The sequence below is a fragment of the Micrasema longulum genome, unplaced genomic scaffold (genome assembly GCF_059751315.1).
Source record: "Micrasema longulum isolate JH-2025_06_02 unplaced genomic scaffold, ASM5975131v1 h1tg000394l, whole genome shotgun sequence".
NCBI classification, from domain to species: Eukaryota; Metazoa; Arthropoda; class Insecta; order Trichoptera; family Brachycentridae; genus Micrasema; species Micrasema longulum.
In genome coordinates, this window is record NW_028277595.1 from 14,174 (window position 1) to 38,098 (window position 23,925).

Below are 23,925 nucleotides of genomic sequence, written 5' to 3' on the forward strand. Positions count from 1 at the left end.
TAGGAAAAGGATCGAAATAAAAGATTGATTCGGGGTGAGCTTTTATTGAACTTTGTAAATAAAATTCATGGCACTTGCAAGTGTTGCGTTCAAGGCGTATAATAATTTCATGAAAATGTTCACTTTTCACCATAGAAATAAAACACATACATATTTCAATTAGTCTTAAACAAATCACAATGCAACCAAAATAGATTGAGCTCAAAAATAGACAAAGTGCAACCATCACACAGTCACATTTGAAAATACATTGTTTTTGACTTAACCTTAAATTTACAATTATAGTATAAAAATAAGTATCTTTAATTTCGTAAATATAAATTTAAAACCGCCGTACATTAAAAGAATTCATTTAAAAATAAAATTGACTAAAGGTAACGTGTTTAATATAACCTAAAATATATCATTTTTAAATTTTACATGTAAAATAGATTCGTACATTAATACATAATTATTATGTAGATTTTTTTTATTAGCTGTCAAATTGATAGAAGCATGTCATTAGCAGAAATTTGAATATGGGACCAAGTGCAAATTGTACAAAAAAACGGAAAGAAAGTTGAAAATAAATCACGTTTCTTGTTTTTGTTAATAAATATTACAACACATATTGTACAATAAAAATTGTATTTATACATAGGCAAAAACTAGAAATACCGCACCTGAGCAATAATAGTGGCGCAAGTCCAAAATCGTCATTTTTAAGCTAAGTTCAGAGCCGGGCTAAAAATGGAACAAGACTTCGCTGATAATAACACCAGAGAGGCATATAAGGAAGTAAATTTCTTTAAGAAGGGTTTCAAACCGAACAATTGTATCTGATAAGGAACAGATTAAGTCAGTGTAGAAAAACTACTCCCGCAGACTTCTTAACCCTAATAGTGATCTGAGAAGCCATCCTACTAACATTTCCATAGAATTAAATGATGAAGAACCGGCGAACCTGCCAACAATGTCCTTATATAGTTTTCCATCCATAGTTTTGTCCATCATATAGTTTTGCTGATATAGCAGACGTGTGTTTAACTGCTCTCATGTAAAATTGAGTTTTTTTGAGTTATGCCACTATTATTCCCGGGGCGCAATATGTTTTTTCCACCCTCTTAAAACAATTTACACTTTGTCCCTCGCTGAATCTCAAATTTCCACCGAAAATATACATCATTTTAAAATGTTTAATAATCACACAAAATATTTTTTTAAATATGTATAAATTAAGCACAATGTGATAAACATTCTCAAATGTTAATTGTCTTTTATTCGTTTTCATTTTTAAAAACAACTGTATGAGTTCCAAATTCTTTCTTTATTTCACTTATTATATAGTAAAAATAAATATCAGTCGGTAATGAAAATACAATAACATGATACTTCATGTAGAGTTATAATGAACATAGAAATTTGATCAAAATCAGCAATAAGTTATTATAATGTAAGAATTAATGAGATAATGTGAGTGAGAATTATTAAGTGTGATCACCATTAAGTGTGAGCGACTCGGACTACACAAATCAAAATTTCCATTCCTTCAGAAGTTTTCTTTAATAACAAAAAAAAGATACTCTGAACTGGAGAGCTTCTAACCACATGTTACTGGTTTGTGTTCTATTTTAAAACGATCATCTGAAGTTGGTATAAAAACCTATACTGACGCAACCGTACCAGCGGCAAAATCACTATGAGTTTTTGTTTATATGATTTTTGTATAAACCGTTTTAGTTAAACATGGGCCGGATTTGAGGTTACTACTTCAATTTGGGACTTGGTTGTATTATAAAAATATTGAGAGAAAAGAAAAAAATATAATGTTTATCTGGAGTACCCAGAGCCGGTATCATAGGGTCAGTTGGCGCAAAGATCCACACACTTGCTTGCTTGGGAGGGGAGAATTTACAAATGTGTATATTCCCAAATCCTTTCAGTAAGTGAAGAGGCGCTAGATCCCGTTAGATCCGGCGCTGAGAATTCCTCAGGAACCATTCTGGGTCCAAAACTATAATAATTTATGCAACATTCATTTTGTTTCAAGAAGGTCAAAAATGTATATTTGCTGACGATGCAATTTAAAAGCTAGTAGAATTTAAATTAAATAAACAATGTAATGATGTTTTTAGAAAGAGATCTCCCAAACAAAATGGCTTAAAGATCTTGTAAATAATATCTCTGTAATTTTTTGTGTATGTTGTAATTTAAATATGTTAATTTTCCAGAAAAATTGGAAAGTAAAATTTCTATTTGAAGCACTTTGCGGTTATTCATTATAAAAAATAAATAAAAACAACTTTGTTTTTAATCACTTATTTTTTTCTAGCGACCGGTTTCAAATCTATACAAGCTCCTTTATCAAGGTATACTTAACTGATGAATTCTATCCTATTTTATTTTATGATAGGAAAAATTGATAGAAAAATATAAGTGGTTAAAAACTTTTTTATTTTTTATTTATTTGATTTCTATGGAAAGTGTTTGGTTAATAGCTTATTTTTAATCATTTAAAATTATCCAAACGAAGACCACTTTATTAATATGTAAATATTTTCGCTCCTTTCTTTATAATTGTGGTTATCGGATTAGCAAATTCTTATTATGAATTATATTATGTTCTGTATCTCTCGATTTACTCTCAATATTTTCTAATAATGACGCTTGCAATTTTGAGTTCGAATAAGTTTTGACAATAAGGAGAACTGAAAGAAACCGAAAACAGAAACCGGTTGACGTAAACCACGAAACCAAAATGTTTTAGAAATATGTCGCTCTGTGATGTTTATAAAAAATATTTAAAAATAAAATGTTAATACAAAACCCTAATATTATTATAAAAAGGTGTCTTCTAGATTTAAAGATTTGTTTCATTAAAACCTTTATGGAATAAACTTAAACTGAATTGATTGGTTTGGAAATGGTTAACATGGGAATATATAATATGGAGCTTACCGAAGGTGTAATTTTATCACTTTTACTGCATTTGTAAATTTATTTTGAGATCAGGAACATTATCAACCTGGAAAAGAAATTAATTTTGTTAACTTCATTGATTTGCTAGATTCAGCACTTGAAAAGATATCTATATATTTTTTAATGAACCTATATAAATCAACAAATCGAGACAGTTGGACAGACAAAGTAAAAATAAAAATATTCTGAGAAATGCGTCATCTTTTAAAATAAAATAGAACAATATTTTGAGCATGTTCGGGCGTTTGTAGACGTACCGGATTTTACCCCCTAGGGAGTTTTTATGATAAGTTAATAAGTTAAGCTCAATAATCTTATTTAACTATCTATCTCTTTCAATAATTTTTGTTTGATAGAACACATCGCACTGCGAGAATTTAAAGGCCGCATCTATAAAAAATGACTTATAAATGCAGTCGTGTAGAGGAAAAAAAAACCTTTTTAATGCTATATAGTACTAATTGCTACTTGGAACTAATAGTCTCCTATAGAGTTGTGTCCATGTGGTAATTTCATATCTGAAAAAAAAATTAGAACAACATGGCATTATCTGTCATTTTGTCTGTAAAACAAAATTTTCTGTGCTAGACTGCCGCATTTGCAATTGTGGCTATGTGGTTTCAAATTTGGCATCATTTTACACACACATACAGTGTTTTTCAGTTGCGATTGCGTTGTTAGTTACTTTTATTGAGGAATTTTATTAAGTTTTTTTGCAATGTATGAATTCTTTATATTCAAAATGCTAATAATGCTTCACAAAAATCACACTTTTCCCTCTTTTCAATTGTTCCAAGAAGCAAACTTTTGGAAATAAAACAAATATATTGTTTTCAATGTTTAAAATATGTATTTAAGAACCAAAATGTATTAGCAAGTAATTCAAATAGATCAAGTCAAAAAAGGAATCGTGTGCTAGAAATACCACATTGTAAAACGAGGCTAGCACAGAGACATGCATATTTTATAGGTCTAAAATTTTTTGATTCTTTTTTAATGATAATATTTCATTGACCCAAAACTTTCATTCTTTTACAAAACACGGACTATCCTGGATTCAAACTAAAGATATTAACTCTTTTTTTTTATGATATATTTTGTTGCCCTTTAATAACAATAAGGGATATTTTTATGTTTTTTTATTTTTTATTTCCTTTTTTACTGGTACATTCTAATAATTTACGGAATATATTTTTTTCTCTTTCCTATATTACACAAAAATATTATACCTGTCTATTTATTATAGGAGCAAACAATTCATGAACATTTCTTGTATACCCACGAACAGGCCATGCCCTTGTGGGATTTTTTGTTTACTATTTTTGTTGTTAATATGTATTTCATTGCTATGTAATTATCCTTTATTTTTTGAATACTCTGTTTTACCTTTTAAGTATATTGTAAGAAAAAACGAAAAAATTATAACAATAAAAAAAGAAATAAAAATACATCAAATAATTTCTGGAATTATTTACAATATTTAAGGAGAATTCTGATTACCAAAATACATACTTTGAATATTCCTAAAAATTATACCACCATCTAATTTTTTTTTGTTATTCAATAAAAATAAAATATTTCTATGTAATACCATACTTTCAATTTAAAAAAAGTATGATCGAAAGGTGCATTTTCATTTACTTTTATTAAAACTATGATGAGATTTATCAATTAGTTTAAAAAATATAAGAGAAAGGCCTCATTGGTGCGTTGCGTTCTGTCGTCGCAGCGTTGACGCTGTTGTTGTCGTTTTACATATATTTTTTAGTGACAGGCCACATTATGCGTTGCGTCGTCGCAGGCGACGTTTCAACGGATCGACGGATAAGAGACGAAGCGGGGGAGGGGTGATGCGCTGCGCTCCATAAAAAACTGACCATTAATAGTGAACGCAGGTGTGGCATACAGTGCGTTGATCCGTTGCGATGACGCAACGCAAAGCACTGATGGGGCTTTTCTCTGCACTACAAGGACACAACTGTAAAAACACATGTTTCTGGATAAAAGAGAATATATTTACTATGGTTAGGCAAAGAACTCTTAAATTATCCTAGAAATATACAAATACATCAATTTCAAATATCTACAGCAAATATTTTGATTGCGGTGAATTGTCAAATATTCAACCTCTAAAAATAATATTATTTCCAGTTACGGGGCCCTGTAGTTCTAGCAGTGCGATATGTATTATACATGTAAATTTATGAAATTTTATTCATTATAGTTTCCCTATTCACATGATGGTGCATAGGGCACTGCATCGGTACAACAAATGAAGCCTATATGGATCATTTTGTTGATCAAAGCAGGTTGTGGTGCCGTGGTAGGTATTGTGGACTCAGGTTCAAATCGCACTCTACCACAACTCGATTCCCATTTTTCCAGCACAAGTTATTTATGACTTTTAGGAAATGGTCTGAAAATTTAAATATTTTAGTAAATAATAAGAACTCCAGTACTTCTCTTTTTACTAAGAAAAGAAAGAAGATAATGTTTTCATTTTACCAATTTCTTTTTAAACAAGGACTGGATTTCACCCACCAACTTGGGAGTTATTAAGTTTAATATTTTATAACAGATGGAGAACATTTTAGAAAAGGAAATATGGAGGTCTAGACATTGACAGAGCTAATGACCTGTCATTGTGGCCACTCAAACCAACCAATCACAGGTTATAAGCCCTGTAAATGCCTAGACTTCCATATTCACTCTAAAATATTCTTCGTTTCAGTTGTAATGTGTTGATCATCTGCTACATGAAAGTAATGTGATCAGGCTCAGGACTCGGGTGCTAGTCCAAGGACAATGAAATATAACATTGAAAAAAAACACTTTTTAACCAATATTTCACATCCTTGCCCGGAATCCTTCCCAGGACCTCAAGGCGGACTCTTTTTCAGAATTTTTACCTGAGAGTAGCCAAAAAGCTGAAAATGCTCATCCAGGATTCTGGTTTCATTTCACACACAGAACTGAATTCTTTACCCACCTGGACATGTAATAATATAGAACAAAAGATACCTGAAATTAATAGTTTTGTTAGCGAGGAGACGGTTACACTCGCTCGTGTCGGGAAGGGGAAGGATCGTCGGCGTCGACTCGGAGTCTCGCTCGTTGAACTCGAACTGGTAAATGCGCGGGGAGGCACGCATGTCGCCAAATGGGCCGCGAAGGATGACGTAGTGGAGGGGGAGAGGGCACTGTGGCTTGCTTTTGAGAATTATCTGCAAATTTAAACATTTCATATCATTAAAGTTTGTTAGTGAAGTCTTTGACATTGAAATCACCACGTTTAAATTGTCGAAAGCATGTCTCACATATTCTAATCTATAGAGCGTGTTTACCATATGTTTCTACCAGCAAACGATGACTTTGCACGGCCTTTTTTTTTATTAAATATGAAAAGCAATGCGTGCCGCAAATATTATTTTTCAGGCACAAACGTCGACATGATCACTGAACGATACAACACAGACGCTATTGTTTGGTGGACTCAACTTGTGTGTGTTTATAGGTTAATGTCAGACGAACTGACGTAGTGTTAGATTCATACGCTGCATACAGTTTGGTGGCGCCATCTCTTATAGTACTTACTTATCGGGTCCGGACTTCAGACCTTGCGACAGCGACAAATATCGCCTTGTCAGTGGCCATCCTCAAATTATTCTCATCACAAGTTACTGCATTTGTGGACACCGCAGCAGATGAGGATCATCCTGCACCTTTTCACAGTCGCAGTTCATGTCATCTCCCTCTAGAAAACCCTACCTCCATTGATTGTATTTGCACCTAGACACCCCTACCCTTAGTCTATTGAGAACTTTCCACATAGGGAAGTCCAAACTGTGAGCTGTGTTTGTGCTTTCAGATGGCATTATCCAGAGCCTATCGCCGAGTTTCAAAACCAGACAGTCACCCACAAAATCCGAAAAAAAAGCCCTCTTCAGGGCTATTCACGACGATCTCAATCAATATTGAGGGACTAAGCCAGGATCTCTTAGTGAAACCGGTATGGACTTATGCATACACCCGGTACACCTCCATACAGTCAGTTCCTAGTTTATGACTGTTCGGACTTACAACTATACGGACCTACAACAAATTATAAATGAGAAAAAAGCACTTCTTCCTAACCATGTACCAAGAAGTAGGTGCCGGGAAAAATTCACATGTTTTTAGTACACATCATACAAATACTGTATACTGCCTGCCAGATAGGAATGTCTACACTCACATGGTGAACGCAGTGTAAGAGATATGTTTACGTAGGCATTCTTATCTGGCAACGACTCTACAACAAAGAAAAACATGAGGGAAATTGCTGAAAAATTTACATGCTTATAGAATAGATGCTGGGACTCTGGTCGCTACAGCTTGCTCGCCACATACCGCACACCGCATCAGCGGACTTAAGTCCCAATGGCGGTTCTAAAGAAAAATTGCTTGTGATGAATAAGAAAATTTATTTATTTTAATAATTAGTGTATGTTTTAATAATAATTAGATATAAGTTAATATTAGGACATTCATTTATTATGTTTGTATTTAAGGTAAAATAAAAAATATTTTTTTTTAAAAAAAGCTGCCCGAAGGAGCTCTCTGTAATCCGTTGGCCTTGACTTCCTTGCGTAGAGAAAAGGTAATCCAGAAGTACATAGCACATACATTAGTCAAATAATAGCCTTTCCACCATTGGCCAATATGTACTTTATTGGATTGAGGAAAGGAATAAGTAAATTCTTAACTGATTGGGATTAAATTGATTGGAAATTATCAATTCGCCGAAATGAAAACAAAATGTTTTTAAAGTCTTGAAATTTCTTCTGGAAGTCACCAGATCTGTATATCCGACAGCACCTATAAAAGGGCCACGGATAGAAGCGAGAAGCTCCATTCGGTATTCATAGAGAGGGGGAAAGGGAAAAGACCATGGGATATGTTCAGAAGATTGAATGGAATATCTGCAGCAGCACCGAGGGGAATCAACAATACTAAAAACATAAATTTACCATTAGGTGGCAACAGTAGAAACACCTGGAATGTGTAGTGATGCAGTTGGTTGAATGTCTTTGTGGACTACAGGTTAAAGTACATTGATATACACTTTGTCCTTTACAGCATTTAAAAATGTTTAAATCTGCACAATTGACTAGTTAATGACAGGCAGTTCAAGTTGTCTGTCATGGCTGTGTAATACAAATGTACTTAAAAGAGCAAAGAAGAGAAATTATTCATACCTGATATGCAATATCCCGTTCGGAGCTTTGTGTCGGATCACGTTGGCTCTTGTTAATATTAGCTTTCACTACCCACTGGTTGTTAAAGGCAGAGAAGCGAGACGTTTCGTAAAACAGTCGATTCACATACTCCTCTGTTCTGTATGGCTTGAACTGCAGATCTGAAAACACATTACACACCAATGACAACACAAACATGGATTTGAGGGCATTTCAATTCGTGAGTGAGCCTTTTTTGTCTTCGTTCTGTAATGGCCTTTCATCGTGATCAATAAATTGAAAAAATATGAAATGGAGGCTTTTAAATATTTTTATATTATTTAAAGATAAAAAAATTGAAAAGCCTTTATCAAACAGTCTGACGATGTCGATCATGACAAAACCCGGTCATTGGAAAAAAATTATAAATAAAAGTGGAAAAAAACTATATACGTATTTTTATTATTATAATTAAAATGCACTTCCACCAAGAAGTGTCAGTAGAAAAACCCAAACTATCAAACTAATTTTATTTTGTTATATTTATATAAGAGGAAATAATACAATTTTGCGATTTTAAAACGCTGTTCTTTCAAAACCGCGCCATTAAAAAAATAAAGTAAATAAACATTCCATGAAAACAATCATTTTGTCAAATATAAATCAGTGTTAGATTGATCCCCATTTAATATTTTTTAATTGCAGTTCCTTAGAATTAGATAGGATATGATTATTGAATGACACATTTGTATTATTAAATGTATCTGATTAGGATAACTTACGTAAGATATATTTTCACTGAATTTGCAAATGGCAAGTATTTTACAATCAAATGGCAAGTATTTTATAGATTAAACATCACACGCATGGAAAAGTGAATGATCTCTCTTGCATTCTTCTTTTATAATATTTTTACAGCGTCCTCTGTTTTCAGCCTTGCATGCATGGCACAATTTGGAACAAGGTATTTCTGATAAAAAAAATAAACTCAAAAGTTTTATACAACTTAAATATAACATCCTTTAGCAACAACACCGCATAATTTTAAGGTTAATTTTTTTTTATAAATCATGTATAATTTTTAGGTTTAATTTTTTTCTATAAATTTTGGGTAAAAGGAAATTTATATTTTTAAAAAAGTATATATATTAAGCCAAATATGTTAGTATTATAAATTTTTGTAAAAGGCAGATTTGCCGTTTATGTTAATAAAATAAAATAAAATAAGTAATTTTTTTTATATTTACAGGGCGAAAAAAAAAACCCTTATTTTATTGAAAGCTCAACTTAATTACGCCTCATTAAAATGATAAATTTATCAATGAAATGTTGCCTATTACAGACTCTAAGTCTAATTCCTCTTCAATTCAATAAAATAAGCAGTTTTTTCGCTGTCCAGTAAAAAAAGTAAAATGACATTCACGGTGTTGGGACAAAGTTGTTTTGTGAACCGACGATATTTACCTAGAATTTAAGAAAAGAAAAAACAAATCGGTTTGTATGTGTATACAAAGGTACTTCTCTTATACCACAAGAACATCTCTCTTAGTTGGAGGCAGTTGGCCTACTCACCATTGAAGGTGATCTTCTCGAAAGACAGCAGCTGGAACAGGGTGTCCAGCATCTGCTTGTCCTGCAGGTGAGTGCGGTCGGTAGCCTGAAGGGCGAGCATGACCTCGGCCCCCGACTTCCGCGGGTGGAGGCAACTGGCCTCGTGCGCCGCTCGCTCATGCTGAGGACCACGCCAGGGACACCCGATGCAGGAGTATTCGCATGTCATCAGCCTGAGGAGAAATGGTGAACCAAATTAATTCATTGTTATAACTGTTGATTTTCGGAAGTAATGTGTTAAACTGTCAGCATAAATAAACTAATTTTATTGAAAGAATTGTTAACAAACTGTGATATTTGATCTATATATATTTTTTAAAAACGTTCGACTAGTTATGTTCATCCAAACACTAGCAAAATATTGTGTACCCATAAGGACCACCAGACTCCAACACATGCTCCAGTGTGAATACAATAGGACAAACTTCACCCACCATTCTCCCCTCCCCCAGTGAGCATCCACAGAACTGCTAATAATTATGCTGAGCTGTTAGACTTGCTCCACACCACTCCTGCTGCAGTCAAATCACCTATCCTATCCATCGAATGGCCATCCCCTCAATTTTCCTCTTTTCAATGTGTTTCTCCACTCATCTTCAAATTATTTCCTATTTTTTTCTTATCTTTTTTTAGAATTAATTACATGTTTAGTGTAATAGTTATGATTTAACTTTATATTATTTTCTATAATGCTTTATGTACTTTTAAGTGTATATTGGAAGAGCCATCTGGGCGTTTTTTAAATAAATAAATAAAATGGGTTTTATGTCCTTGTACAATCTTCTCTTTTTTATGGAATAATTGGATGGGGGAGCCATGTTAAGCCTTTAGAAACCGCAAGAATCTAATTATTATTACTTTTCCCTTCAATGGATGCTTCCAGGATCTAACTAAATAATGAATTGTGTACTAGAAATTCCATACTGTAAATCAAGACTCGCGAAAAGATGCTCATTTTTCATAGCTCCAAAAATGTTCGATGGATTCTTTAAGGATAATAATAAATATGACAGATATGAATTTGTTTAGATGAATTATTTTTTTAGAATAATGAATTTTAGAATAATTAACTAATTAGAAAAGACCTTTAATAACGTTTAAGGTGCTCTCCATTGGAGCTAATGTATATATCTATTCCATTGCTGGAAACCTTTTTTTTTTATTTGTCTTCTGTGATGCTTGACATCCGCAGTTTTTTGCAAAGTCGGCAAAATGAAATATTTTCACGTCTTTTTTCATTCGGTGGCATAAAAAGAAGTCGCAGGGGGCTAGATCGGGTGAATGGGGTGGAACACAGCAGTCATAGCATTTTTGGTCAAAAATTGGCACACAGAGAGGGCTGTGTTAAAGCAAATTTGGCAGTCGCCCTTCTCATCCCCAAATCTTCACTTAAAATTATCTGCATTCAGCTCCGAGTCACCTCAGATAGCTCCACAACTTCTTTGATGGTCTGTCGTTAGTTTTCCAGGAGGATTTGGCAACAACCAAACCGATCACAAGTTGACAGTATTGCAGTAAGGGGTACAATGAAAGCTTTTAAAGTTTCTATGTTTTGTTATTTTTGCGATTTGATTGTAAAGAAATATTACATTTAAAAGACACTAATAGTTAATATACAAATCTGAAGAACATTAGTTCAAGTAGTAGTATAATAAACAATGTATTTATTCATATCTGAACTCTTTTTTTGTGTGATATATTTTGTTGCCATTTAATAATAAGGAATATTTTTGTGTTTTTTTTTATATTTTTTATTACCTTTATTGATTACTATTTTAAAAAAAAAACATATATTCTTTTACAGAATATTTTATTTTTCTTTCTTATGTTACACAAAAATATTATTAACTGTCCATTATTTATTATAGGAGCAAAAATTCATTAACATTTTCTTGTATACCCACGAACAGGCCATGCCTTTGTGGGATTTTTTTATTTACTATTTTTACTATTAATATGTCTTTCATTGCTATGTAATTATGCTTTATTTTTTTAATACTCTGTTTTACCTCTTATTGTAAAAAAACAAAAAAATTTAAATAAAAAAAAAAAAAAAAATTTTAAAAAGTCAAATTAAGTTACATTTTTACATAATATTAACATATTGCAACAGAGATTAAGAGCTTTTTAGAGAAGATAATATAGAAGTCTAGGCATCCACGGGGCTTATGACCTGTCATTGGCTAGTTTAAGTGACCTCTTTACACACTGTGTAACATTCACCATTCTGCCTATATTTGAACATCTACATTCCTTCGATTTTTCCATCTGTTGACGTTTGTGAAGTTAAAGAGCTGAAACCTTTATTGTTGCGGGTGAGATTCATATGATTGAATTATTTCACCTACTATGAAAATAATAAATATTTTTATACTTCTTCTTGGACCAGGTGGATTTATCAAAAATGTTTTGAGTTTGTACTAATTTTTGGAGACAAGGACTGGATTCAACCCCCTAGGGAGCTGTTAATATTAACATATTACAACAGAGATTACAGCCAAGATTAGCCAATGACAGGTCATAAGCCCTGTGGATGCCTAGATTTCTATATTACCTTTTCTAAAAAGTTCATAATCTCTGTTGTAATATGTTAATATTAACAGCTCCCTAGGGGGTTAAATCCAGTCCTTGTCTGCAAAAATTTGGACTAACTCAAAACATTTTTGATAAATCCACCTGGTCCAAGAAGAAGTATAAAAATTTAAAAATATTTATTATTACCATAGTAGGTGAAATAATTCAATGCAAATAATTTTTAAAAATTAACAATAGTTGATTATTTTTATTTTTAGTTGACGAAGCTAATTATTTTATGCGTAAAAGTACAATTTAAACAAAACTAGTTACAAAAAAATCCTTCCAGATATTAAAAAAAATAAATTAAAAACCGATTCGGTTGAAAATTTTCAAAAACTCGTAAAAATATCGTAACTCGAAAACTACGCAAAATCACGGAACAAACATGGGGTGATTCGGATACCCCTCAATATGAGGCACCTACATTTTACCTTTGGACGTCACTTTGTATTTTTAATTAATTATAAAATTCATTCATAAAAAAAATGTGTTTTTTTCCATTTTATAATTTTGAAATTATTACTGAAACGGTTAAACCAAAAAATAATGCAAATGCTTTCACCAAATTCCAATCTCGAAATTGTTCTGCTGAAATATCTATCATCATCATTCCCCTTTCCACACCCAGTGGTTCGTAGGGCACTGCATTTCAATAATCTGTTACAAGAAGGGGCGGGGCGATCAGTCTTACGTTTCAGGTACCAATCCATAAACAATTAAATATTGCAGTTTGAACCACTTAAAAATGAATATTTGTGCACCAAAGGAACAAGGGAATGAATCGATAATTTTTTTTGATAAATTATCCAGGGTTGTGTTTTAGGTACATAACAAGCAAGGGAAAATGAGCTCAAAAAATAACTGTGAATATTTTTTGAAAAAGGACAAATGACATGATCCATTATTTATGTTCCTTTGGTCCACGGATATTTCACGTCCACCCTGCTAGGAATTGAACCCAGGACCTCGAGAATGGTAGATGAACGCGCCAACCACTACACAACTATGCGGACATATCTGCATTCGATTTTTTTCTCCGGGATTCTTACCCGAAAGCGACCATCAAGTCGCAAACATTCATCCAGGGTTCGGTTCTATTACACACAAAGAACTGCGTTCTTCTTCCGCCTGGACAGAGAGAATCTGTGGGATATATTTACAGCAAGAAGCAGGCTCAATAGTTGAAAGTTACGGAAAAAAATGTTAGTAAGTTCCCCTCCATACAGACGTAATAGACAAAAGGAGAAGAAAGCGTATTTGGATTATGTAATAAATATAAAAACACTTTGTTTCTAACCACTTTTACTTATTTTATTACCGGTTTCGAAGCTACACAAGCTTCCTTATCAAGGTTTAATTTAGCAATTAATATTATCCTGTTATAATTTTTTTAATGTCTACTAAATACTTAATCTGATATGTCATTCATTAATGCGCTTTGTAGCTGCAAGACGTTGGTTAAACTAGCTTCCGATGTCATAAATTTATCAAATTATTTCAAACTTAAAATTCATAAATATAGTCAAGAATACCAACCCTCTATGCGCTCTGTAGCTGCAGGACATGGTGTAATCCAGTTCTTATTTGTAAACGATTTTGAAAAAAATAATCAGGAACACCATAATTCATTTTTTAAATAATTAAATAGGGGCTAGGTTTCATATTGTCCATGCGCTCTGTAGCTGCAAGGCGTGCTGTAATTTAGCTCCTATATGTTGTTTGTTGCTAAATTATATTACAATTGGAAACGAGGAACTAAAATCCCAACCGTCCATGCGCTATGAAGCTGCAAGACATGTTGGGATATTTATTGTACAGCCCGTTGTGGGCCCTGGCCTCCTCCAGAATCTGTCTCCATTCCTCTCTGCACCCTGCGGCTCTTCTCCAGTTCTTCAGGCCAATTGCTCTAATGTCACTTTCCACATTATCCAGCCATCTTAATTTTGGTCTGCCTCTGCATCATCTGCCTTCCGGAGTTGTATAAAGAATCTTTTTTTGGGGTACGGTTATCATTCATTCTGTGCACATGGCCCGACCATTGTAATCTTCTTATTTTAATTGATTCTACAATGTTGGGTTCGCCATACAGTGCCTCTAATTCGTGATTAAACCGTCTTCTCCACAATCCGTTTTGGTTGACAGCACCAAATATCTTCTTTAATATTTTTCTTTCAAATACTAATACCATGTTTTCATCTTTTTGGTCATAGCCCAGCATTCGGCACCATATGCAATGACCGGTCTGAGAAGAGTTTTTTTAATAGTGGTCTTAGTTTTTCTAGTGAGCAATATGGATCCCAGATTTTTTCACAAAAATGGCAATATATAAATTATCCACAATAATAATTATAATAATATGTATTAGGTATTTGATGGACACTTAAAATTATAAAATAGGACAATATTCATTGCTAAATTAAACCTTGATAAGGAAGCTTGTGTAGCTTCGAAACCGGTTGGTAATAAAATAATCATTAAGTGGTTAGAAACGAAGTGTTATTATTTTTATTTGAATTATATAACGAATAACCACAAAGTTAGTGCTTCAGATATACATTTTATTTTATAGTTGCATTATTTTTTGTTACTTTTGCAGAACAAGAACAGCTTTACTCAAGGGAACTATTGAGCCCACCTGACGGGTGCCGCGGCGCTCCCCAAAATGGAAGACAGGGACTTTGGCTTCCGCAGCATGTTAACAAACATTACGCAAAACATGGCTGCCCTACGCACGAATCCAGAGATGGACACGTCGTGACGATTCTCACAACTCACTGTGATCTGGTTAAACCTATCAACAGATAACACCATGAGCCCCTTTCACCAAATAAACTAAACAGTTATAAAAGGGTCCAATTAATATCAGTATTTATTTATTTTAATAAGTACATTATTATATAGTGAAAAAGACAATGATACAAAGTAACATAAAACTAGTAATGAAATAATAATTTAAAAAAAGCAAAGACAATTAAATATAAAGGGATCTGTGGGAATCATTAGCGCCTTTTTGGCAAACATCCAAAAAGTACCTGGTCAGCATCATGCGAAGGAACTAATAAAAGGGTACTCGCAAAGGTTTATCTTCGACCTAATAAAGTTCAGCCGAGATCAAGTGAAGGTTATTACTAGAGCCCGCCCAGGGCACTGCAGATTAAACAAACACCTTGCTAGAGAATAAACCTTTGCGAAAATTCTAGATGTAGGTTCTGCAGTGCAGATGAGGAAACACCTATACATATTCTATGTGAATGTGATGCTTTACATCATAAAAGGAGCCTCATCCTCAGGGGACCACTAGTTAAACCTGAGGATATTAAAGAGCTTGCCCCTTACCCAATAGCTTGATACTTTACGGATCTGGGCTTGGAGGGGAAGATTTTGCAAAATGTTAACTCTCGGCTTCCAAACAGTAGCCAGCCTCTTTATAGACCTGGGCTTGGAGGGCGAGAACTATTCACGGGGACCCGTCAAAATAGATCTTCACAGGTCGCAGTGACGTCAGAAGCTTGAATAGCACTGACCCCTACTTCTAAGAATACGAATAAGAATTGGCAAACAACCGGACCGCATCGACGCCCCAGCCACCGTATCCACCGGACTTGACCCTCTGTGACTTTTTTCTGTTCTTTTTTCTGTTCACAACCATAGAGGAGATAAAGACAGAATCTGTTGATGCTGATGGAATTGAAGGCAATAGTAAAAAGTGAGCTCCAGAAATCAGATGGTGATTACTTTGAAGGGGGCTTTATTAATTTGGAGAAATATAAAAAGATTTTTTACAATGTACACAAATTCCGGGTAATTTTTTTATCGAAGCCCGCATTTGAAATATTTATCAATAAATCTATTCTTTGCCCAAAAAAATGGTAAAATGTATTCCTCGGCATGAGATTTTCAAATGAGGAATGCATATATCGTCTATGTAAGTTTAATACCGCGGATTCATTATTTGTAAAAAATTTCAGGAAGGAAAAAAACCTTGTGATTTCGTAAAAAAAAAGATAAAAATAAATTTAAATGCTGTTTATTTTATGTTGTTGAATTTTATAAGAAAATATATTCTTACTTTAGTATGCGTTTATACAAAGTTAATTGTGGCAGTTACGTATGGCGTATCCGCAGTGTTGCCTTTATTTTTATTAATCGAGTATGTCTCATTCACAGTATTGGATTTGGGGATATACGCGGTATTGCTTTGCTTCAGTAGGGAGGTTTTACTGGCGGTACTGAATTTAATTGAATGCAAGCAGTCTATTGGTCAATTTCGAAATTCAAATATACCAATCAATGCCGCTTATCCAATTCAATTGAAAACGCCAAAAAAACATATTTTGATTTTTTTGGGTCATACGCGGTTTTGAACTTACATAGAGGATATATTAGTTAAACAATGAAATGACTTAATGAATAAAAAACATAATTTTGTATGTAGGTACAAACGACGCAATGTGTTATTTTACATACAAAGTAAAGATTATTATTATAAATAACTGAAGGTAAAAACATAAAACTGCACGTCGCATTTGTACAGAAAATTTCTTCATGGAGTTGATTATTTGGGATAGTTGCAGAATACATCTTGAGTGGTTTGTGCTATGTATATTGTATATGTGCCACATGTAATGTATATGTTAGTGTATGTTTTTTATGTGCGTTTATGTGTGTGTGCGTGGATGGCTCGGGGTGTGCATTCGGTATTTTTATTTATTACCAATGATAACCTCCATGGAAAACGCAAATGTTAACTATCATTCTTTTCTCACTTGAGTTTCTTATTTATTTATTTTTTTGTCCCATTTATTGTTCAAATTTAGTGCATAATTTATGAAAACTTAATTGGTCTTTTTATGTACGAAAATTGTTGTTTTTAATACTTTTTGTGTATGACTGTATGTTTTCTGAATAAAATAAAATAAATAAAAAAAAAAATATTAAAGATGTTTAAACATGGGCAGAATGTGTAAAAGTTTCACGGTGTGTAAAGTGGCCACTTAAAGCAGCCAATACAGCCAACAGGTCATAAGCCCTGTAAATGGCTAGGCTTCCATATACCCTACTCAAAAATGTTTTCCCTCTCTGTTGCAACAAATTTAGAAGAATACAATATCATTGCGCCGGCAATATCTGTTTAGTAACAATTCAAAATTTTTCAGGGGTGGTATTCCAAACGCTCTCGCGGTCCTATTCTCTCTTGTACAGGTAAACGTCGTATTACGCTGGGGATTCGTTCCGAGAGGTACCGGCGTAAAGTGAACACAAATATAATGAAAGATATAAAGTGAGGTTCAGTGTCGAAATGCTAAGAATAATCTAGCATGTTTATTTAATACATATGCTATATTCATATATTCAAAATAAATTATAAATATATTTAATAAATAAGTTTACTAGTATGTTTACTAGGGACGGAAAGGCCGATAAAGATATTGAAAGGAGGGTGAGTGCCGGGAACAGGGTGAACGGTGCACTAAAATCTACTTTGGCAAACAAATGTTTATCACAGGAGGCTAAACTAGCAGTTCACAACGGAGTTCTAGTTCCAACTCTAATGTATGGGAGCGAAGTATGGAATTGGAAAAATAATTATGAAAGTAGGTTGAGTGCTGTCGAAATGCGATCCCTCGGGCGAATGTGTGGTAAAACGATGTATGATAGGTGCACAAATGTCGAGATCCGTGAAGTGTGTAAGGCTGAGACATGCATTATTGACAGAATCAAGAAAGGGGTGCTGCGTTGGTTTGGACATGTAGAGCGAATGAACAGCGGAAGAACGGCTAAAAGGATCTACGATGCAAATGTTGATGGATGCAGAAAACGAGGAAGACCGAGAAAGACATGGCACGATCAAGTCCATCAAATACTTGAAGATGGACATGTCAAAAGTAGGATAATAATCGGCGTGCGTGCATGAGAAGATGTATGAATGTAGAGGAAGCGAGGTCTGTATGCCAAGATAGAGTGTTATGGCCTTCTATCCTCTCTGCCTACCCCTACGGCGAAACGGCGTGATGGTTTGTTGTTGTTGTTGTAATAAATACAGTTTAAGTTTGTTTACAAAATAAATAACAATCTTTTGATATAAATAATTATTTTTTATAATAAATACTAATTCTCCAGTTCATCGGAACTAAATTAAATTCCCACACTTTTAAAAAAAAGCATCCAATATCATTTGTTTTGATTGTTGCTTCCTTTCTTGCAGAATCATTGCATAAACAACAAATATTTGAATATTCTTTTAATTTAAATAATAATAAAATAAAAAATATAATCATATCTTTTTGTTTTTCTTAAAAACAAAATGAAAAGTAACTCGGAAACAATTTCACACACACAATAGGCTGCTCGCGTACACGGTAATAGAATAAAACAATGTGTTTAAAGTATGTCTGCTATTAGAATCGCGGCACCTACCGTCGCTTGGTGTCGGCCGAACCAGGGAATCTCACACCGGCACCAACCAGCGTAATTGTAAATCAGCGTAAATCAAACCTGCATTTACATACAAAATACACGAGAAAAACTGTTTCCCCATGCCGCGAGAGCGGTTCAGAATAGCACCCCAGGTGATTAATAAAACAATGCTTTTGAAGTTGGATTGAAGTAGGAAAATAATGTTATTCTATTTTGAAAAAATATTCAAGCATATTTTGTTGAAAAACAATATCTTCAATCAATCTTAATGAGAAATCAAAAAAATATTTTAAAAATGAAAGTTTACTCTACAGATATTGCTGGAGCAACGACGGTATGATCATTCATATGACATTACGAAAGAGATGTAACAGAATTTGACTAGGTGGAAATGGAAGAGGCGGGGGTCAAAGCGTTAAGCGTAATTTGTCCGTACCTCTCGTCGCACAGGGTGTCCTGGTGGCGTTCCAGAATGTTCCTGGAGAACTCCTTGGAGCAGAACTTGCACTCGGAGGGCAGCTCGGAGATGGCGTTCTCCACGGCGAGGTTGCGCGACGCCGAGTCCTTGGAGATCTCCACGCGGCAGTTGGGGCACGTGGCGGTCTCGTCGCGCAGCCGCGAGTCCGCCAGCAGGTGAGTGAAGCATCCCGCGCACATCAGGTGCCCGTTCGCGCACTGAAAACCATGCACATTAGCCAGCTGACCCCGTAAAAAGGTTGAATCTTAAAGACTGTGTTAAAAAATCTCTCAAGAGACGGTACTGTAACGTCATGTTACATTAAGCAAAATAAGACATAGTTTGAAAAGCAAAATTTGAACACATTTATATTCTCAAGTTTATTGCAACAGAGAGGGAAAACATTTACGAGAAGGGAATATGGAATATCTGGCATTTCCAGTGCTTATGACTGTCATTGGCTAGTCTAAGTAGCCACATTACACACTGTGTAACACCATTCTGCCTATGTAGCATCCACAAGATGAATCTCACCCACATCAATAAAGATTTCCCCTCTTTATTTTCCCAAAAGTTAACATTTGGAAGAGTTGAGGAAATGTGGATGTTTAAACATAAGCAGAATGTTACACAGTGTGTAAAGTGGCCACCAGCTAATGACAAGTCGTAAGCTCTGTAAATGCCTAGACTTCCATATTCCCTTCTCAAAAATGTTTTCCTTCTCTGTTGCAATGAATTTAGATCTTAATAACTTCCTAGGGAGTGAAATCCAGCCTGCCTACAAACAATTGTACATACTCAAAACATTGCATATTTTTACTTTTTAATAATTTATTTACCCCAATTTGTAAATAATGTAATTTAATAAGAGAGATATTATATCAAGTCTTGTAATCTATGAAGAATCATGTAGCGTCAGAGGCCACACAAGGGTTAAATAGAAAATAGTCTTACAGGAGGAGGCTTCATATTAATATTAAAATGCTCTAGTTTTATATAGTTTTTAGAAAGAGTTACACTAGATACAAAATTTAAAATCTTTAAATAAGATATTTGCAAAAAACTTCAAACACGCAAACTGTCACATCATTTCCCTATAGGGGTAAGTACAGACAATAGAACGCCACATCACTATGTCTTTTCAAACAGATTTCACTTCATCCACATTAATACATCTCATGCATGTGCTCGATTATTCGGCCAGCGACTCAAAGAGTCGCCCAACAAGTGCGTGATGTGGTGCCCGTTCCCGTTAACGCACTGCAAAGTCTACATTGGCTAGCAGATCCCGTAAAAAGGTTGAATCTCCATCTTAGAACGGGCTGAGCTTGTTAGATAGAGAATAACCTCACTAGAGGACACAAGTAGTTGTTCGGTGCTTATAATTTAACGCACTCCGTAAAGTTGGGATTATAAATTAACTCGAGAAGTTTAAAAGCCACCATGAGCGAAGCAATGTTCCTTCCGCAATGGATAGACAGGTTATAAAGAAACCTTTTCTGTATTTTCTCCATCATGAGTCAGTAAGTGGCTTCTTCAGACCCCACACCTCGAGAATGCTACGCACTAAAGTAATAAGCAAAATATTGATGGTATTCAATTCAGAAAAGTGCCCTTAAATATGTATAATAAATCCCAACATCTTGGAGGCAGAACGACATAGACAATGTGACTATAAAATGTTAACGAGGTAACTATTAATGATATACGTCAAGAAAGATGGATACGTTTTGATTGAAAAGGGAATGTGGAAGTCAAGGCATTAACAAGTCTTGTATCTGCAATCTTTTTGATTAATCCAGTTTACAAAGATTCATTCAATTTTCCACGAGTTAATTTCCCCCATTTAAAGATTTCTAAACATACTATTGATGTAAATTAATGTAATGTATATGAATATCAATTTTAAAGCTTAATGTTGCGTAGGGTGTATTAAAAATAATTCAAGTTTCCGGAAAGCTTCCGTTTCAAGAAATGAGATAATTCTAGAATGTTTTTTTACAGATATCAAACAAATTTAAATAAAGTTCAAATATTCGTAAATGATTTGAAACATCTCCATAAAATCATACAAAACCGAAAAAAAAAACAGGACCGAAAAAAAATATTTGAAAATTATGAAACAGATTTTTTTTAAATTTTGTCCGAAGGATGGTTTTCTCAACCGAAATTGGTGGACATAAAAAAAATTGAATTGTGATTTATTTTTTTTATGAATGGAAATTAATAGTATTTTCAATATGATACTGAGATTACTTAATATTTATAAATAAATAATGGCTCAAAACTTACCTCTTTTACAAATGACCTGCAACTTAAATTAACATGATATTACTAAAATATTCTACAAGATACACAGCATTTTATGATAGACAATAATAATAAAATGTTTTTTATTAAGTATTCATATTACAAAAATCTAAATAATAAAAAAACATAACATGTTATTCTTCAAAGCCTTTGTTTAGGTTCGCCTCAGTAAAACCTTGAAGCAATTCATATCACATTACATACCTACATAGACACAAAAGAATTGCCAAACCCCATGTATTCGTTGTCTCGATTAAGTCAATGTTGGGCAAAAAAATCCACACTAAGGATTATTTTTTGGCATTTAAAATAATATGTATTCAAGCCTCATTAAAACGTTCGCCATCGATTTAATATGTAAAGTAAAAATACCACATTTAATCGATTTACGCGAATAGGTAAATAAACCTAAATATAAACAATGAAATGATCATTTTGTTATGTCAAAATCAGCTGTCTTATAAATACCTGGTAAACCGCGGCTCTTGGCAGGTCCAAGCAAACTGCGCAACAGAGAATGCCCCCCAACCGATTTTCTAATTTATCACTCGAATTTCTTTCATTTTTACTTAATTTTCTTCGTTTGGCTTCGGGCTCCGCGAGTTCGTCTTTTGACACTTCTTCGACAACTTCGTTACTCGACGAAGCCTCCATTTCAACTTCTACTTCGGACATTTTTTAATGAAATAAAGACACGCGAACCTTCAGAACCTTATAGCCTTTCTTTTGTATTCCTAATATAAACAAAGCGTTTTACACCCCGTGCCAATAGAGCGACCATCAAAAATCGACGCAGTAAACAAAAATACGCGTAAAATAAAGTTAGAGCAAGAAAGAGATAGAGATGAACTGAGGAATAAAGAAAGCAGAAAACAAATGCCAACCCAACATTGCCAACTGCCCACCAAGTGCCTCTCTTTCACATGCGACGCTCTTAAGTTGGTATTGGTACTAAACACGTCAACGTCAGAGAAAAGTCTGTGATATTGTCTACCGTGATTGCTTATGTCATTTATTTATTTATTCATTCAAATTTTTTTAGGCTGTGCCCGTGTCAAGCCATAATAATTGACAATAAAAAATACATAGTAAAATGAATTAGATTAAATAATAATGACATGTGATGCAATAGAATAACAATAAAAAAAAACAAGGTATAAGCAGTACAAGTATAAATAAAAAAATTCCAAAGAATACTATGTAAAAAAGCAGAAAATCAGACATAAATATTAAAATATAAATTATACAAATTTAGATTCATACATAACCAAATGTACAATATAATAGTATCATTAAAATCAATAGAAAAGAATACATATATTTTAACATAATTGAAATGATAATTGAGATGTGGTTTCTAGAAACTTACTCTATACTATAGTAAGAAATAGGAGTACCGTAAAACGCTGCAACTTTGCCGCAATTTTGACTTTTTTTGTAGATATCTCTGAACCTATTTATTATTATGGCTGTTAATGCGTTTTAGATGGAAGACGGACCTAATGCCTAGCCGTATAAGTTCCAAATCCTTTTAAATCTTGCAAGTTTTCCTAATTACATGCATTCAAAGTCGTAGGCAAAGTTGTGTGCAAAAGGCGCAACTTTGCCTCGAAGAATACCTCAGTAAATATAATGTTTCTCTTTATAGTATTTTTTTTCCATATGCAAGAGTCGCTGTGCTTGACCCCGGCAGTCAAATTATTGCCATTAAGGAAATAGATTTTTATTCACAGCTAATGGGGAAAGTTGTAGCAGGTACCACAAACTTCCCATACAAACATGTCGGTAAGTGTAGGGTTGTGCCAAAAAAAGATTTTTTTTTTCCACTTTTATTTCTATTTTTTCCTAAGTTAAACAAATAATCAGAAGTAAATCTAAATAAAGTTGGTAACAGTAGGTATTAATATCAGTCTATTATATCTATAATAATAGGTAGTCTTCTCTCTCAAACCTAAAGTTACTTTTTAGGCAGGTAATTAAAATTTCAGCAACACAAAGTAGGAACAATATTAAAAGCTATGACACTAAACAAACATACGTAAAAAATAAAACGAAAAACAAAAATAGCTAACTGTTTAACCAACATCGTTACTTTTTACTTTTAGAAACCACTAAGAATATATTAAAAAAAACTAGATATGCTTAAAACCAAACAAGCTAATAATAGTCTTATTTTGCTGAAAATACCGTTAAGTATAAAATTAGCATGTTATAACAAAATATCCTATTTGTGAATAGGAACATTATTATATTACTAACTTTAGGTACGGAAACTATAAAATCAAATATTTTGGTACATCTTTAGGTACCCAAAAGAAAAGAAATATTTTCAAAAAATCTCAAACAAAATACAAAATTATTAAAATAATTACTCAAAAT

The 23,925-nt window shown here is 33.5% G+C and overlaps 1 protein-coding gene across 2 annotated transcripts; it reads right to left on the minus strand.

Annotated features, from left to right (window-relative positions):
- Window positions 1-1,287: 1,287 nt before the first annotated feature.
- LOC148281920 (zinc finger TRAF-type-containing protein 1 homolog) lies at window positions 1,288-22,379 on the minus strand. 2 transcript variants are annotated; one of them, XM_088225874.1, is made up of 8 exons: window positions 22,015-22,130; window positions 21,529-21,550; window positions 19,216-19,454; window positions 9,747-9,958; window positions 8,196-8,356; window positions 5,980-6,182; window positions 2,938-3,004; window positions 1,288-1,993 (listed from the first exon to the last, which is right to left on the minus strand). In XM_088225874.1, the coding sequence occupies exons 3-7, from the start codon at window positions 19,434-19,436 to the stop codon at window positions 2,977-2,979; spliced, it is 825 nt and encodes a 274-aa protein (XP_088082000.1). In that variant the 5' UTR covers window positions 19,437-19,454; window positions 21,529-21,550; window positions 22,015-22,130; the 3' UTR covers window positions 1,288-1,993; window positions 2,938-2,976. The 2 variants fall into 2 exon arrangements, with proteins under 2 accessions (XP_088082000.1, XP_088081999.1); XM_088225873.1 differs by lacking the exon at window positions 21,529-21,550 and having other exon boundaries at window positions 22,015-22,379.
- Between the last annotated feature and the right edge of the window lie 1,546 nt (window positions 22,380-23,925).

Excerpts from the sequence above, each read along its gene's own strand:
- LOC148281920 (XM_088225873.1), bottom strand. The coding sequence starts at position 22,221 with ATGTCCGAAGTAGAAGTTGAAATGGAGGCTTCGTCGAGTAACGAAGTT. Across the intron at positions 9,959-19,215 it reads GACACCCTGTGCGACGAGAG|GCTGATGACATGCGAATACT; the intron begins GTACGGACAAAT and ends ATTTCTCCTCAG. Across the intron at positions 6,183-8,195 it reads AACGGGATATTGCATATCAG|ATAATTCTCAAAAGCAAGCC; the intron begins GTATGAATAATT and ends TTAAATTTGCAG.